Below are 15,861 nucleotides of genomic sequence, written 5' to 3'. Positions count from 1 at the left end.
AAAGCGTGATGCTCTGCTGTGATTAGTTGTTTTTCAACAGCTCTGATTGGTGCATTTCGATCCTTCTGATCAGTGATTTGCTCCCTCGGCGATCCGCTGTCGCACGGCTCTCCTGTTGTTTTGTTTTTTGATTGTGGGCATCCACGCTTCTGGAATTTCTATTCCACTATCCCTGCTGATGTTGTTAGGGTGAAGTCTTATGTAAATTGACTCTTTGACCCTGCGTTTGTAGTAATAAGAGTCGCCGTTTCAGAGCATGCCTACAACACCGGACACAAGCCACTCTAAAACGAAGTAAAGTTTATCGTGACATCGTGAGACAAACGAAAAACTTAGCTTTTATTTTTAGAATCATATGGTGTTCAGAGGGAACAGAGGGGTACTTGGGGACGCCAAAAAGAAGAGAGTTACAGTAGTCCAAATGTGAAGTCACAAATGCGTGAACAAGAGTCTTCGTGGACTCAGGACTGAGGAATTTCCTAATTTGGCGAATTTTATATAAGCCATGAAAAGCCTTGCTGCAGATCTTATAAATGCGAATGGACATAGACATATTGGAGTCAAACCAGGAACCCCAGTTTCGAACACTTTCGAGAGGCTGAACGGTAGAATCACCGACGGTGATGGAATCAATTGCGATTTTTGATAATTGATGGCGGGAACCAACAACTAAGAACTCAGTTTTTGAATCGTTGATTAACAGGCGGTAATAAATCAACTATGCACGGACATCTGAGATGCAGACCTCTACAGAAGCTATGGCGTGGTCTTGCGAAGATCTGCCATTAGGTCCAAACGACAGATAAAGTTGTGTATCATCGGCATATCCATGAGCAGAGGGAAAATCGTCAGCTATCACATGATATGGTCGAGATATGTATAATATATATAAAATAGGTCCTATACAGCTGCACATGTAGAAGGCTTACAATTGGAGGGATCTAAGGAAAACAGTTACAGAGACGAAGGGGAAGAGACGGAGAATGGAGGCAAAATTGTCTTAAGTGAACATTTAAGTCACGTACACTTAACATAGCTTATCTAAATTCGAGTTCACAGTGTATCATTTGTGTATCAATGCATCTGAAGTAAGATAAACATGCTTTCATCTTAGGGAGCTATCTACTTCAAAAATACAATCACAGTGATAAAAATCCATAATTAATGAGAAAAAAAATAATTAGGAAAGAAACAAGAAAGAAAGAAAAAGTTAAGTATTGGTAAAGGTCAAAGAGCTAAGTAAATCCTGAGACTGTAAAAAAAAAAATCGGTGGTCGATGTCATCTTTATCGCTGACTCATTCATTTTTGATTACCAATTACGTAAGGGAGGGCTTTTATATTATGAAAAGGAGAGTTGTGATGAATTTTAAGGGGAGTATTATAACTTTTTATTCAATTTCCTTTTAGGGGAATATATGGCAAAGTTTGAGTGAGGCTATCAACAATTTTAATTTTGTTTTTCACTTGATGAATCTATCCATCCATCTATCTATCTTTGAAAACAAAAGTTATTCTCAATAGATTCACAAGGATAGTGCCTTAATCTCTTTAATTCCTGTGTTTTTCGAGGTAGTCCAGAGAAAAGCGTTTATGAACCAACATTTGCGTATTACGCAAAGCTCTGGAGTAGTGCACCAGGAGCGGTATTCAAGTTAGTTATTGACTGAGCTATAATTTCGCAAATCCTGATGGACCTGCTTACCAGAACATCCCGGGATTAGTATAGTACAAGAAGGTTGCTGAAGCTAATCCGGGGGATTTTGAGTTAAACTAAGTTTCCATTTCTCCATAAAAAAAATCCATATTTAGGCTAACTTGAGACTTGGTTTCATCTCAGAACAAAACAGAACACCATCAATGCAACCATCTGAAGGTCTTAAAACCAAATACAAAATTCACAGTTCTGTGCAAAAGTATTACTTTTCAATTATCACTTTATTGTAGCGCTTTTTCACTCAGAAAAAAAAAACACTGTGATGACTTCATATTAGCTTACGCGAAAGCAATTATCTCTAATCAAGGGAGGCAGGAACTTGAAGACTGTCATCTATGCCAACTTCGCTTGGCGCGATCAACATCTTGCGTTAAGTGAATACTTCTCAGAATTAAAGGGATGGTTAAGGCGCACCGAATATGAAAGTGGGCCTATTCTGCTCATCTTCCATGATGGCAATAGCAGTGGGTGGCACAATTAGTTAACCTAAAGGTGGCCCTCCTCTTTTTAGTGACATATTCAATTATGAGATCAGCATTAATGCAATGTGACACTGAACTAATTAGACAGAACAAGAGAACTATTGATATTTCTTTGGCATAGGGTAAAATATAGACTGGACTATTTTTTGGACCATTTTTTGGACCAATTTAAAGGTGGAGAAAGCACGCCATTGGTACTAAGGGAGGGGTGGGATGAAGTCTATCAGTACTGAGGGAGGGGTGGGAGGAAGAGTGTTACTACTCAGGGAGGGGTAAGAGACGGACTATTACTTCGCAGGGAGGGGTGGGAGGCGGTTGCAATAGTAAACACTTCTGGTTAATGGAACTTTTACTCGATCGTACAAAACTATTTCAATTGGTTTTTCGACTGACTTTTTGTATGTCAAAATTTTTTAGCGTTGGGCCGCGGTGTTTCTTAATTTTTATGTCATTTGAAAGCCAAACTGCCACGTAAACACTGGACTTCTACGTTTTGCCGACGGAAAATATTGGCAAGCAACAGTAGCCACCATAGTTCCACTTCGCTGGTTTCGTAGGTTTTTACGCAAGAAGTGATCGGCAGCGACCCGGGCAAACTGGAAAACAAACCTCGAGGAGTCGCGAGGAATACCTGGTTGCGATTTCTGGTGTCGGTGATTAACTCCTATGTTTGCGAGACAGATGAAATCGATATTCGCAGTGTCCCATTTTACAAGTACAGCAGTGTTTTTGGTCGATTTGAGAACATATGGATTCCTCTTCGAATTCTTTCGCTGATGATTTTATAAACTTTAAAATTGCGATAGTGCTTGTGAATTCTTTATGCTGCTAAGTTAAGGGCTGAGGGCCGGAAATTCCGCGATCTCGTTTGATAAGATCAATGACAAAAGGAAGATAGATAAATTTAGTAATTACATACTGTATACACAAAGGAAAACGTGAAGCAACTGATGGTGCACGAGTTGACTCAAAAGGCGCACGCAAACTCAACAGTGGAGGATCGTAAACGCAAGATTTTCAATAAAAATTAACGTCCAGTGTTTACGTGGCAGTTTCACTTTCGCATGACAAAAAAATTAAGAAACGCCGCGGACTGGCGCTAAAATTTTGACCTACAAAAAAGTCAGTCGAAAAACCGATTAAAATAATTCGTACGATCGAGTAAAAGCTCCATTAACCAGTAGCGTTTACTATTACAACCGCCTCCCATCCTTCCCTGCGTAGTAATAGTCCGTCTCTCACCCTTCCCTGAGTTATAACACTCTGCCTCCCGCCCCTCCCTGAGAACTAATGGTCCAAAAAATGGCAAAAAAATGGTCCAAAAAAAAATAGTCCAGTCCATATGTTAAGCTATTTACCCTATGCCATATTCTTTCGGATTAAAGTGGAACCTCCTCCAGTCTTTAAAGAATTCTATTACAGTTGAGGCAGTAGATATAAAAAAAGCTAAACCCGCTTTATGATTTGCTCGCAATAGTCAGATTCACTTTAAAACACATAGCTGTAAGCTTGACATCAGGTTTAACTTTTCCCCTTTCTTCTGGTGTCTCGACAAGTTTCAAGACAATAAACTTAGCTTTGACTTGACTATGCAGTCAACTATCCTAAATTTACAAAACTTAATGAAAATCATAGAGAATAAAGGATATCAATTACGCGGTCTTTGAAAACCGAAAGTTTAGCCTTAAGCTACATTAAGTCACAACCATAAATGAAAAAGAGTTTATAGTCGAAATAATGGGGAAAAAAGAGGAAAGGCTTCCACGTGGAATGAAACCTTTTGCCTTTTGAATTCAGTGCTGACTTGTGACTGGCCCAGGAGTCTTTGCAGCCTTATCCTTTTGGCCCGTTGACCTTTCTGATATCAACTTTACAGGTTGAATGCCACAGCCATTTTTTTCGTCCGACGCTTCTTGAGGTATTTCCTCTGACGAGGAAAAGGCTTCATTTGCTTCAGCTAATAAGGAGAAAAACACAAAGAGGAATATTGAAAAGCGTCAATAAAAAAAATACAATAAAAACAATCACACTTTTTCTCCCCGTTTCCTGTTTTTCTTTCTGTAATGGCTGAGCGTTCACTTGGTACCTTCTCTACCATAACATATCTCATTATTTCCTTTTATTGAAGTCAAGTGAGGTGCATTGTCAAAACATACTGTCTAAAAGGGGAAAGTAACAAAAGAGAGAGATCTTAACAAGCCTTCCAAAATGAGACTAAGAGAAAACTTCAAGATGTGCACCTCTTTTTGAAAGTAGCAAAACATTTTTTTGCGGAATTAAGCTGTTTACAAATGATAGGGTAAATCGTCATGCACACCTTTAGGAAAAGGGGTAGAAAGGCGAAGCATCTTTCAGTTTTCGGTAGAAAAAGTCTAACGAAGGCATCCTGAGAGCAATTTTCAATGAATCTTGCCTAATTTTCTTGAGCAGTGTTGAAAAATAAGGCACAAGGCAAGTACGGACTTTTAATGCTTTTTTACCTTTAAGTTCTGATACGCCGAGGTCTGTTTGTGTTGCTCTACAAATAGAATTAAAAATCTGCCCCTCCATCAATTCACGGACACGGATGCTTTGGGTCGCTTCATTTACCTTAGTGCGGAACTGGTAAATCTGAAACAAACGATGTGAACTTATGGGTCCGATTAACATAATGTTTCTTATGTTACATAAATAAAGTAGCCATAAATAAATACATAAATACAGTTATGTTACATAAATATAGTAGGTTTATCGGTCTTTGAGACACATTCCTCGACTCCACTATGAAACAATAAAAATCTTAATGGTGCTGAGTTTCTCATCAACTGTTGCATAGATTTCTTGCCTGGCGTTGCATGCCTCTTCCATCAAACCTAATATTTCATTAAAAACTAAATAGAAATTTCCAGTGGCTTTAAAAGCAAAATGAAATTCTGTTTCGAAAGGACCATACCGGAATCAACCCAGGAAACATTGCGTGGAGGTTTTGGACATGGCGTTTTTTACTTTACAATACCTTTCGTCAAGCAAGAGTGCTAATATGGACTGGCGAATGGCAGGAGGGAATAAAGATCCATTTCAACTGAATAGTTTACCAGCGCATTTGCTTTATGTCGACGCTTTGATGTATCTAACATGAGCAAAATCAAGTCAATTCTAGAATCCTCATAGTCAAGGGTGTTCATGGTAGGGTTTAATTTGGAACGTTCAAGATTCTTACCTTGGGCACAAACACCAGAAGCAAAGTGACAGATGTACTCATGATAAGGCATATTGATAAAATGGCATATGGAGCCTCGTAGTGCACAGATCCTTGAAAAGCCAGAGACACAGACGCACCAATAATGGACAAAACGAACACGTTATAAACTGACATCCCGATGTACTTGGAGTCGTTCAGAGCAGGAATAGCAACATTGCGTGTCTCCCAGGCAAGAAAAATACCAAATAACAATAACAAGCCTTTATAGGTAAACACGAACGCAAGGAAATACGTCTTGTATCTGCAAGTACATTGATACAACGCTGGGATAGTAACAATGTGGTTTTCCAGGCTGGCCTGAATAAATAATCAAATAATGAAATTAATTAAGAAAATTAACTAAAATAGTTTCCCAATGAATCAAGGGTAATGTTTAATAAAAATCGCCACCTTCCATTTGTGAAACCGGTACGTCCCGACTCAGATTTGGAAAATTAATTGAGTATTCATTGTAGAGTGGTGCCAATGAAGACAGTTTTCATTTCAGGAAATACGTAAAAGCTTTGGCTGTTATGCAAGGCGGCCACTATTATGATCTTGAAAAAAGAATGCCGGGTTGGGAAAATTTTTTTACTAAGGGTACCCTTGGATGAATCCTATTAGGAACATACCCACCGTGTTGGTCGTTTTAATTTGTTAACATTGTTAAAGCTTCAATCATGACAGGACGGAAAACGCGTGCACTGTAAGTAACTCCCGTTGTCCCATACAAAGCCTTAGAAAACTTTTCTAAGGCTTTATATGGGACAACGGGAGGTACTTACAGTACACGCATTTTCCGTCCTGTCATGCCTTGTTCATGTATAAAACAGAACAGATTTGAACCAGTCTTTTAAATTGCATATTTCCTTTTCAGTTCCTTTGGTCAAGAGCGTCGGACAAGAAAAAAAATCGGAGATACAAACACAAAGCCTTTGGAATTGTCCTTCGACGCTCTACCACTGAGTTACGGAGAGCTGGAGTGCAAAGCTAAGCTATACACAAGTATGGCCTCGGTAACATTCAATAGAGGGCAAATCCGGGATTCATATTCCACGTAGCGGATTCAAATTTTTTCTCTGCCCTTCACTCTTAACAAAAACGAGTAACATTTTTCATCATTCCATGGTTAAAATTAAAATTTGCCATCTTTCTTGGTCGATTTTTTAATGCGCGTTTTAAAAATGAAATCTCTCACCCTCTCTTCAAACGTTAGTATTTTAGCTTGGAGCGGATCTGTTAAAATCCAGAAGGACAAAAACACCACATCGATCATCAGCAATGCAGCTATAGTAACTAGCAGATGGCTATCCTTGATTGCCTGAAATGAAGAAAGTGAGGGATATAATTTAAAGTTTGAATTTACAGGCTAGCTGTTACGCAGATGGTGTTAAAAGAGCGGTAGATGTAGCCCCTCGCAGACGTGTTTAAACATTTGAAATCATTTCACTCTAATGAATTCTGGGTGAATTACTTAAATAAAAAAAAAAAAAAGAGTGAAAAAGGTATGGTTTCTCACCATTTTGTCACGACTTAACCCTGCCGTGAATATTTTGTGAACTCTCCAGGTTTTGCTGAACATTGCGCCAAATGAGAGAGAGTATCCAATGCACAACACTGCACTTCGGGCCTGCCATCGAAGATCAAATTTTTATGTTATCTTTAATGGCGATCTCCTGGCTGTAACAGCAGATACAACCATTACGATAGATTATTGTTCAAGAGCAGTTCCCTCCCTCCTTCACTCGGTGACACATCACAAGTCATTATGTCTACTTTTTCCAGAAGAGAGAGACGAGCGCCAGTTTATTTAAAGGCTGGTCAATGCTTCTTTTTCGCATGAAGAAGCAGCGGCGGACTATTTTAGGGTACCACCTCAATGAAACCTGAAACTTAGTTTCGTGTGTTTCTCACTCTGACGGGTCATTAATTGAATAAAGAAAATATATTAGCCTGTTGAGAAGTGATACAGGATCCTGTCGTTACAAGAATTGTGGTGTTGGAAAAGTTGTCAAAAACCCAAGGGTCTGTAAGGTAAAGGTTTGGATCCCCCCCACACCCACCTCTGGCAATCCGCTACTGGGAATCCGAAATCATAATTTGTCAAGCGAAAGGAAACTGAAATGGGCATTTTCCGTGAAACATAAGAATTTTTGTAACATTTTTAGTTTTTAAAGGTTGTTTGACACAGTCAGCAACACCACCCAGACGTACATTACAAACGAAGGTGTATTCCTCCACGTACAGGAACCTCACATCGAGTCCAATCAAAATCACAGCGGCGTAACACAACATGCAACCCATAACGATGATGCTGTTGAGGTTTGGTGAGGACATCTTAATAACACTAAACAAAATGAAACCATCGCGTGACGAGTTAGTTAACAACAACAAAAAAATTTCTTCCTAAAGGTAATTTGGTCCGTACAAAAGTGTTCGAGCTTCACATCGACATTACTTCAACACAGTAGGTCTACATTCTGGAAAAGGCCTTTTGTGTATGTTACAGTGCAGGGGTACATACAAAATATGTCTGAAAACTCTGCCTTTTAAAAGAAAAAGGTTAGAAATAAAAATGAATGACCACGCCTTTAAATTGTTTCTTTGACTTATTTTTGTCGCTATTAAAGCCATTTCTAAACCGCTCTGGCGAGTTTCAGATCTAAAGTTGCACTATTAATAATAACTTATTTACAGGTCGGAGGCTAACATGCCAATTCAAGCCTCAGGCCAGGTTCAGCTGAATGGGAAAGTTTGAATTTCTATACTTCCATCCAAATGGCTAACACTTTTTAAAACTTCCATCACTGAGCATGCCAAAATATGATCCCATCCCGTCGCCTTTTATTTGATTATACAACTAAACAAACAAAGTTTGAAATGCATGAGTGGCAAACGAAAAATATTAACCTCCGTCCGTGTCTTACCTCTTTTTACGGTTTCCTATGTTGAAACACAAAAAACCTGATGAACAGGCTATTCCAATAGCTGCAAACCCCCACATAGCTGCTATCAATGGCACTTGAATCTTCATGAACTCTAGTTCCCTCTGTGAGTGATCCATAGGTTGATGATTATCTGAAAGTAGTGTGATAGGATAACGTCATAGAGAAAAGCGCATTTGAGCGCTTGTTAAGAAAATATCTTACATTTCAGAATTAAAAGGCCCCGTGTGATACCGAAATTAAATACTCGACCACCGCAAAACATAATACTCAAGAAATGTGATTTGTGTTCTGAAACGAGAACTCGTTATCTTTTTCATTATTATTTTTCAAAGGGGTAGGAAAAGAGAGGCATACACTCTACACTTCTGTTATTGCTTTCTCGAGTGCAGAAAATAATAATAATAATAATAATAATAATAATAATAACTTTATTAACCTCCTCAAAAAGGCTTTTCAGCTTAATTTATAATGTCAAATATCTAAAACTTAGTTTTCCAAAAATACCCTTAAAAAATGCTGTTTTATTTTTACTTTAAATACATCGAAAATTGTGATAGACTGAAACTCATCTGGGAGACTATTCCATAGCTTTTGGCCTCTGAAAGTAAATGCGTGCTGACCTGCAGCTCTCCTACAGAGTGGTATATGTAGGCGATCCCTATTCCTAGTGTTGCAGAGGTGCACTTCCGATCTGGTTTTAAACTTCTGACACTGTAACTGCTTGAGAATAGGTGTAACGTGATCAAATTTTCTCGTTCCAGAAACTATCCGGGCTGCAGAGTTTTGCACTGTTTGTAATAGCTCAATATTTTTCTTGGTAGTATTAGCCCATACCGATGCACAATACAATAATTTACTGAATACTAGAGAATCAATTATAGTGATCAACGTACGCCTATCAACCAGATATTTTACGCGATTAATTTGACAAAGGCTACCTGTACATTTCGAAGTTATTTGAGTTACATGTTTGTCGTACGTTAGATTACAGTCCATTGTAACCCCCAAGTTTTTCGCAGACTTAGATGATGTAATCTCCTTGCTGAGTAGTGTAATGCTTAGATCATCTGGTATCTTCGTCAGAACCATAAGTTTTGTCTTGTCCGGATTAATGAGTAGAATGTTCTTGCAACACCATGCGGCAATATTCCAAAGATCTTCTGTCAGCTGATCTGCGGCTTAGGTGGCATCACTTACAGGAAATGAGAGGTATAACTGTGAGTCATCAACATAACACTCTAACGACCCTTCCTTAGGTACAGATGGTAGATCGTTGATGTAGATATTAAACAATGCCGGGCCCAAGATTGATCCTTGTGGTACACCATACGAGACTAGGTGGGGTTCAGATGTTTCGCAACCAATTCTCACCCACTGTTTTCTTCCGGTCAGGTAGCTTCTAAACCATTCTTTTGCTTCTTTATAGGTACCCATTGCACGTAGCTTCTTTAACAAGGACATGTGATCAATGCTGTCCAATGCCTTGGAAAGGTCTAATAACACCAAGGCAGTGACTTGCTTGCGATCCATTGCCTCCAGGGCTAGATCTGACGTCAAAATATTGAGTGTCTCTGTCAAATGCCGTTTCTTATTCCCACTCTGGTGTCCACTGAGACAGTTTCTCCTTGTTGCATATTCGGTGAATTTATTTAAGGCTACTCGTTCACATATCTTAGATAGGGCAGGTAACAACGACACAGGTCTATTCTCGTTGGCTACTTCCAGATCTCCACTATCCTTTGGAATTGGAACAATTTCAGATTCTTTCTATGATGAGGGAAATACAGATGTCAAAAGTGAACTGTTTATGATCTCAGTCGAAATCGGGAGGATAGCCGGTAGAGCATCTTTTACCACTGCCATTTGTAATTTATCTTTCCCTGGTGCTTTATTTGAAGGAAATGACTGTACAATCTTATTGATCTCGAAAGAGGTAGCAGCTCGAAATTGAAACTCATCTTCTTCGGGTATAAAATTGAAAGGGAGTTCCTGATGTGAAGTAGGTAGACCGTTGACTGATGCGAGTCTTTTGGCTTCCTCTGCGGCACGTACTCCCACCTCCGTAAAGAATTCATTAAATTCCGTCGCAAGTTCTTTCATATCCCTAGAATAAGTTGAGCGCGACTTCTCCCTAGTTTGTATGCAATTCCGTATCGCCTTCCACCGTTCACTAGAGCTCTGATTCTTTTTAACCTCATTCTGGACATACTCCTTCTCCGCCTCGCGTAATACCCTCTTAACGTCGTTACGACAGTCCCGATAATACTGCCAATCCACCAGAGAACCCGTCTCTCGCGCAATTTTATGAGCTTGATGTCTTTTTGCCATTTTCTCTTTGATCTCTTCATTTATAAATGGACATCTCCGATTTTTGATTTTAATTTTCTTAAGGCTTTATTAAAATGGAGCAGTTTCTCATTTACATCGTCAGACAAAATGTTTTCATACCAAGGGATCTTGTTAAGGTCGCTCAAAAAGCTCTCAGGATCGTAGTGCTTATAGCTCCTAGCGATAACGTAAGCAGCCGGGGGCTTAGGCATCCTTAGATTTAACTCAGCGAAGACTAAATAGTGATCACTGATGTGAGTCTCCACTATACCGATGTCCACAGCTGTTGCTGGGTTTGAACTAAAATGACATCAATCAGAGTTCTAGATGTTTCTTCACTCTTGTAGGCTGGGTAATGAGCTGCTTCATATTCAGACTTGTTCACAGGTTGTTTAATGTTTTTTATTTAAAAGAACTAACGAGCAAATCACAGTTCAGATCTCCGACCACTAGAATAGGTAGGCCATAAACAAGCGCTTGCGTATAACGGTCCCTGAAGTCTTCAAAGCAGGCAATATCAGAATCAGGAGGCTTGTAAGTGACGCACAGCAAGAATGACTCAAGCGTTTTGTGCTTAACTTGCATCCATAATTGGTGAAAACCAGTGTCTGATATTCCAGATAGGTCTTTAAGTACTTTAGACTTCAAGGTTTTGCGCATGTACACGCACATCCCACCACCAAACTCATTCTTTTTGTTTCTCGGCCTGTCCAGTCTTGACAAACTGTATCCGTCAATTTCGATCTCGGCGTTCTTTACACTTGAATTTAGCCAAGATTCTTAAATTGCTAAGATTGCATACTTCTTTTCATCCATTAAATCCCTCACTTGAGTCAAATGCTCTCTTGTCTTCAACGATCGCACGTTCAAGTGTGCCACGGTTGCTTTTGATTTCTGAGAATTATTTCCATGGATTGTTGAATGCAAGGTCCCATGAGAGGTTGTCTTAGTTGCAAAGATGTCAACTGGAATATTTAATAAGTTACTTTGGTTTGCACCACGCCTTTTCTCTTGGAAGTTTTGTTGACGCTCTACACGAATAATAACATCGATAGGTCTATCGTTTAGCCGTCTTAGGTGGTTTCTCCCACGTTGTCCTCTCCTCGGAGCGAGCAAGTTGAGATTCTTAAGTGTTAGCCATACTTGCCTTGACAAGGGCCGGTACATTAGTCCGTGACCAAGGTTTTTGCTTGCCGATTTCCAGCAATTCGGCAATGAAAAAAGGAAATTTCTCGTATACAAAAATTCGATAAAATTCAAGAGCCAAAATATTTGCAGCCACTAGGGCGCATTGGGTATTCAGATAAAAATGTCAACGAAACTGATAAAGCATATACTTTTGGAGAAGACTGAATAGATAAACAAATGAAACAAAACAAATTGCTAACACTTGGATTCGATCTCACAATCGCTTCCGAGATTAAGTTCCATCCTTGGCGCTTAAGTTGCACAGCATAATAATAGGAAATGAAGTATAAACAGTGCTGGACCGCTGCGCTAATTTCTCCCTTATCGGTGATGAATTGATACTAAATAACGTTTTCTGTTTGTTTTCTTTCACGAATGGTAGTAAGTAAGTGCATAATTATTCAACTTTACCTTTCCACAAAGTGTCCTTGAATTCATCATATACCACGAATTTATCTTGTATAATATGGTACTCACCAATGGGAACCAGCGCCGTTCTATCGGCTGTAGAAATGAGTAATATATATTTTCATAAGTGTGGTCAGGATCGTAGACAAGAAGGACGTAGCTCAGAGGAATTAAAAATGAAGTCTATGCACAAATTACATCAGCAATGTTAGCTTTTGTATTTTCTATGGCACGGTAGAAATAACTAAACAATAATTTCCCGAGGTGCATTACGAAATGTCTCTCTCGCCTCTCTTTTTTTCTTCGTACATGTTTACAGATTCGTCCCTTTTTTGGAAAGCATTACAAGTGCATTGCAAGTGCATTACAAGTGCATTGAAAGAGCATTGCAAGTGTGTGACAAGTGCATTGCAAGAACATTGCAAGTTCATTGCAAGAGCATTGCGAGTGCATTCCATTGCATACATCGAGGGAAAATTCTCTATTACGGTATCCACAACATAATAATGAGAAGTAGCTCATTTCACCAATCTTAAAACAGATACCACCTTAAACAAATCAGACCTTGAAGACTGCTGCTGTTTGTGTTTCGTTGAGGGTATCAAACAACATACTTTCCGAAAACGTAAGAATGTCATTTTCATACTCTTTTATTTTGTCTGGTTTCCCAGTTTCTGCTTGCTCTTTGACGCGAACTCTTACCTTGATATTGCCTTATTATTAAGATTCCACTTCTTTCCTCATTCCTAGTAAATGAAATAGGTCCCTGTGTGAGAAAGAAAAAGTAACGAAGCTCACAACGTATTCTTTCTTCATTCGTTTAAGGGACAAGGATGCAGGCTGGCTCAGCTTGCTCGCAATTGCGAAGTATGCCTAACAGCCTAAAAATATTTATTAAAGTAACCTTCAATATTTTTCCACTAGTCCGTGAAGTAACATCTTCTCGTGAAAGGTAACAGTCATCATTCCCATCATATTTCACATTTTAACACATTGTTAAGATCATGCAGAAGTAAAGTACTGCAAATTACCGTGAGTCCTTCAAAGCTGACATTACGTAATTTGAGTTCTATGGTTTTCGTTATTCGGGCATTTCCAAGGAAACTTTTCACATTCTGCTCCAGAGGCATAGAGTTTGGCAGTTCCTTACTGCTTTCTTTCAAAGCCAGCATAACGCCCCACATTGTATCAAACGCAATGCTCATTTCGATTTTCCGTGATTTTCTTAAGGCTCCCACATCTGGAGTATTGAATATTTGTCTTAAAGTCTACAAAAGGAAAGAAAATAAAGTTTTAAGTGACGTGATGCTCACTTTAGACAAACATAAATACGTGAATAAACGCATAAACAAATATTTGAAAATAAATAACTGATCTAGTATTCAAACGATCAATGTCATATGCACGAGATACTGAAAGAATGAAAGGAAACAGAAGTGTGATAGAATAGATAATTGCCAACTGACTGGCAGCCTGAGTGACTGACTGATTGGCTATGTTCGATTGAACGAATGAGCATGTTGATGTAAGGGATGAATGAATGAATGAAAAAGGGTTAATCATCTGTCAGTCTGTCAATAAATCAACCAGTCAATAATTTAAACAATCGATCAATCAATGTAGGAATTACTACTTGAAATAAGTGAGTCCATTGCCCATGAAAAAATGGACAAAAAAAGTGAAATTTATCATCCATTCAATACACTAAACAAAGCTATTTTCACCAATGAAGCCACTTTAATTTAAAGTACTCTGGTAATCGTCCATCCTCATGAGATATTATTTTATGACTCTTACCAAGCCTGAAGCAGTAGTTGTATTCTCATCACTGCGATATATGATGTTTTTGTCGAGTATGAAAATTCTTTCTGCTACTTGTTGGTATTGTTCTCTGCTACAAAGGCCAGACCGGTTCTTTCTTCTTTCAATCTCGGCGCTGCGAACCCAAAGGTCGATGTTTCCAGCATTCGGGTGCAAGATCCAAACAAACTCTGGTCCAAACAAACCCATTTTGAATACCTATAATCAGAAATTACTAAATTAACGATCATCAGTATCATGCATCTAAAGAAAATATTCATACATCTCCCTAGAGAGAGGTCGGTCCTGTGCCCTTCTCTAACAGCCCCACCCTTTAAAAAAATATTTGGTCTCTAACTGGAACAAATGAAACATCGACTGAACCAAGCGTAAAAGCAGTAATCTAGATCTTTTTTATTCGCAAGTCCTTTGAATGAAGTCAAACCCTTGTGGAAAGTACTTGCACATGGATGTACTATTAAGACTCTCTATGAATCACTAATCTAGTGAGGGACAACCATGGACGATTTTCACTTGATAAATTATACAGGCTGAGTTTACAAGTCAAGCTGTTCAATGTCGCCTTACCTCGCAAAATACCAGCGACGCTCCTTTGCTACTGAATGCCCCATAGAATATTTTGGAATCTGAATCCTTAATTAAAAATAATAATCAATTTATCATTGATGAATATAACTTTTAAACTCGAGTTTAAAATGTTAACGTAAACAGGAAGAAGATCGCTGTAAATTTTGCGAGATCAAACCGCTATTCAGACGGGCGATTAAAGATAGAATAATGAAAATACACAGTGTACAGTTTTCGCCAGCATTAATCGTGAATTAAAAGACGAGTTAATAAAATAATAAAGAAGTTGTTGTCTAGTAAAGGTTCACTACCATTACCTTTAGTTTTCTAAGCTTGTCTTGGATATCCTGGTTTCTGCTTCTAAAATTAACTTCACCAGTATTTATCGCTTCATGGCCAATTATCGTAGAGTCAGTGTTCATCATAAGGCTTTCAACATTCTGGAATGAAAATTGTTAAAAAGCAAGACATACTTTATGGCGGATTGAGTTACATGGAAATGCACATGTGAATAGGTGATATTGCGCATTACTCAGTCAAAGTTTATACATACGCCTAAAAACCCTTTTTATCATATAAACTACGGTTTATAAACTAAGCTTTCGCCATTTTCAATGCACGGTCGTTTGTCGAAATTTTCTCTGACAATGACTGCTAAAACACTGAAAATTCGTATCGCTTGCAGAAATTGAAGTTCAACATTTCCCTGAAGGAGAAGAAAACCAAAATACGAAAGAAAAAAAAAAACAAAGATTACGTAATCAGTGGTGTTGGTGAAGGCATTCTTGCGGCTGAGAACGAAAATCGACATTGGAACATTTGCCACAAGTCCAAACATCAAGGGGAAGACACTAATATCGCTAAGAGGCAGAATAAAGAATAGATTGCCTAATTGTGCTGGATAAACCACAAACTGATGAAGGAATTTTATCTTCAGATCTGTGAAAAACGTTTTTTGATTGGCATCTGAATTACACGGATCCATACCTTAACATAAAGACCTTGCGTCTCCAGGAAATCATAAACAATCGCGAATCTTTTCCATTTAAAGTGATTCATTATCTTTAAAACAGTTTTGATGTAGGTAAGTTGTGTTGAAGCGAATGTGAATCCGTATGGATCCCTTCTCTCGCTGTCATCGTTAGTGGTCGTCAGATACGTAACCTATTACGAGGAAAATGAA

General features: G+C 38.6%; 1 protein-coding gene across 1 annotated transcript; it reads right to left on the bottom strand.

Annotated features, from left to right (window-relative positions):
- Positions 1-3,605: 3,605 nt before the first annotated feature.
- On the bottom strand, positions 3,606-15,836 carry LOC113665310 (gamma-aminobutyric acid type B receptor subunit 2). Its single transcript, XM_089199141.1, has 14 exons — positions 15,666-15,836; positions 14,996-15,118; positions 14,679-14,744; positions 14,088-14,309; positions 13,322-13,558; positions 12,993-13,056; positions 12,294-12,386; positions 8,346-8,496; positions 7,633-7,765; positions 6,938-7,048; positions 6,617-6,739; positions 5,398-5,736; positions 4,679-4,808; positions 3,606-4,155 (listed from the first exon to the last, which is right to left on the bottom strand). The coding sequence occupies exons 1-14, from the start codon at positions 15,735-15,737 to the stop codon at positions 3,992-3,994; spliced, it is 2,028 nt and encodes a 675-aa protein (XP_089055267.1). The 5' UTR covers positions 15,738-15,836; the 3' UTR covers positions 3,606-3,991.
- Positions 15,837-15,861: the final 25 nt, after the last annotated feature.

The sequence above is a fragment of the Pocillopora damicornis genome, chromosome 3 (assembly GCF_964200805.1).
Source record: "Pocillopora damicornis chromosome 3, jaPocDami1.2, whole genome shotgun sequence".
Taxonomy (NCBI): domain Eukaryota; kingdom Metazoa; phylum Cnidaria; class Anthozoa; order Scleractinia; family Pocilloporidae; genus Pocillopora; species Pocillopora damicornis.
This window is presented reverse-complemented; position numbering and strand designations above follow the sequence as displayed.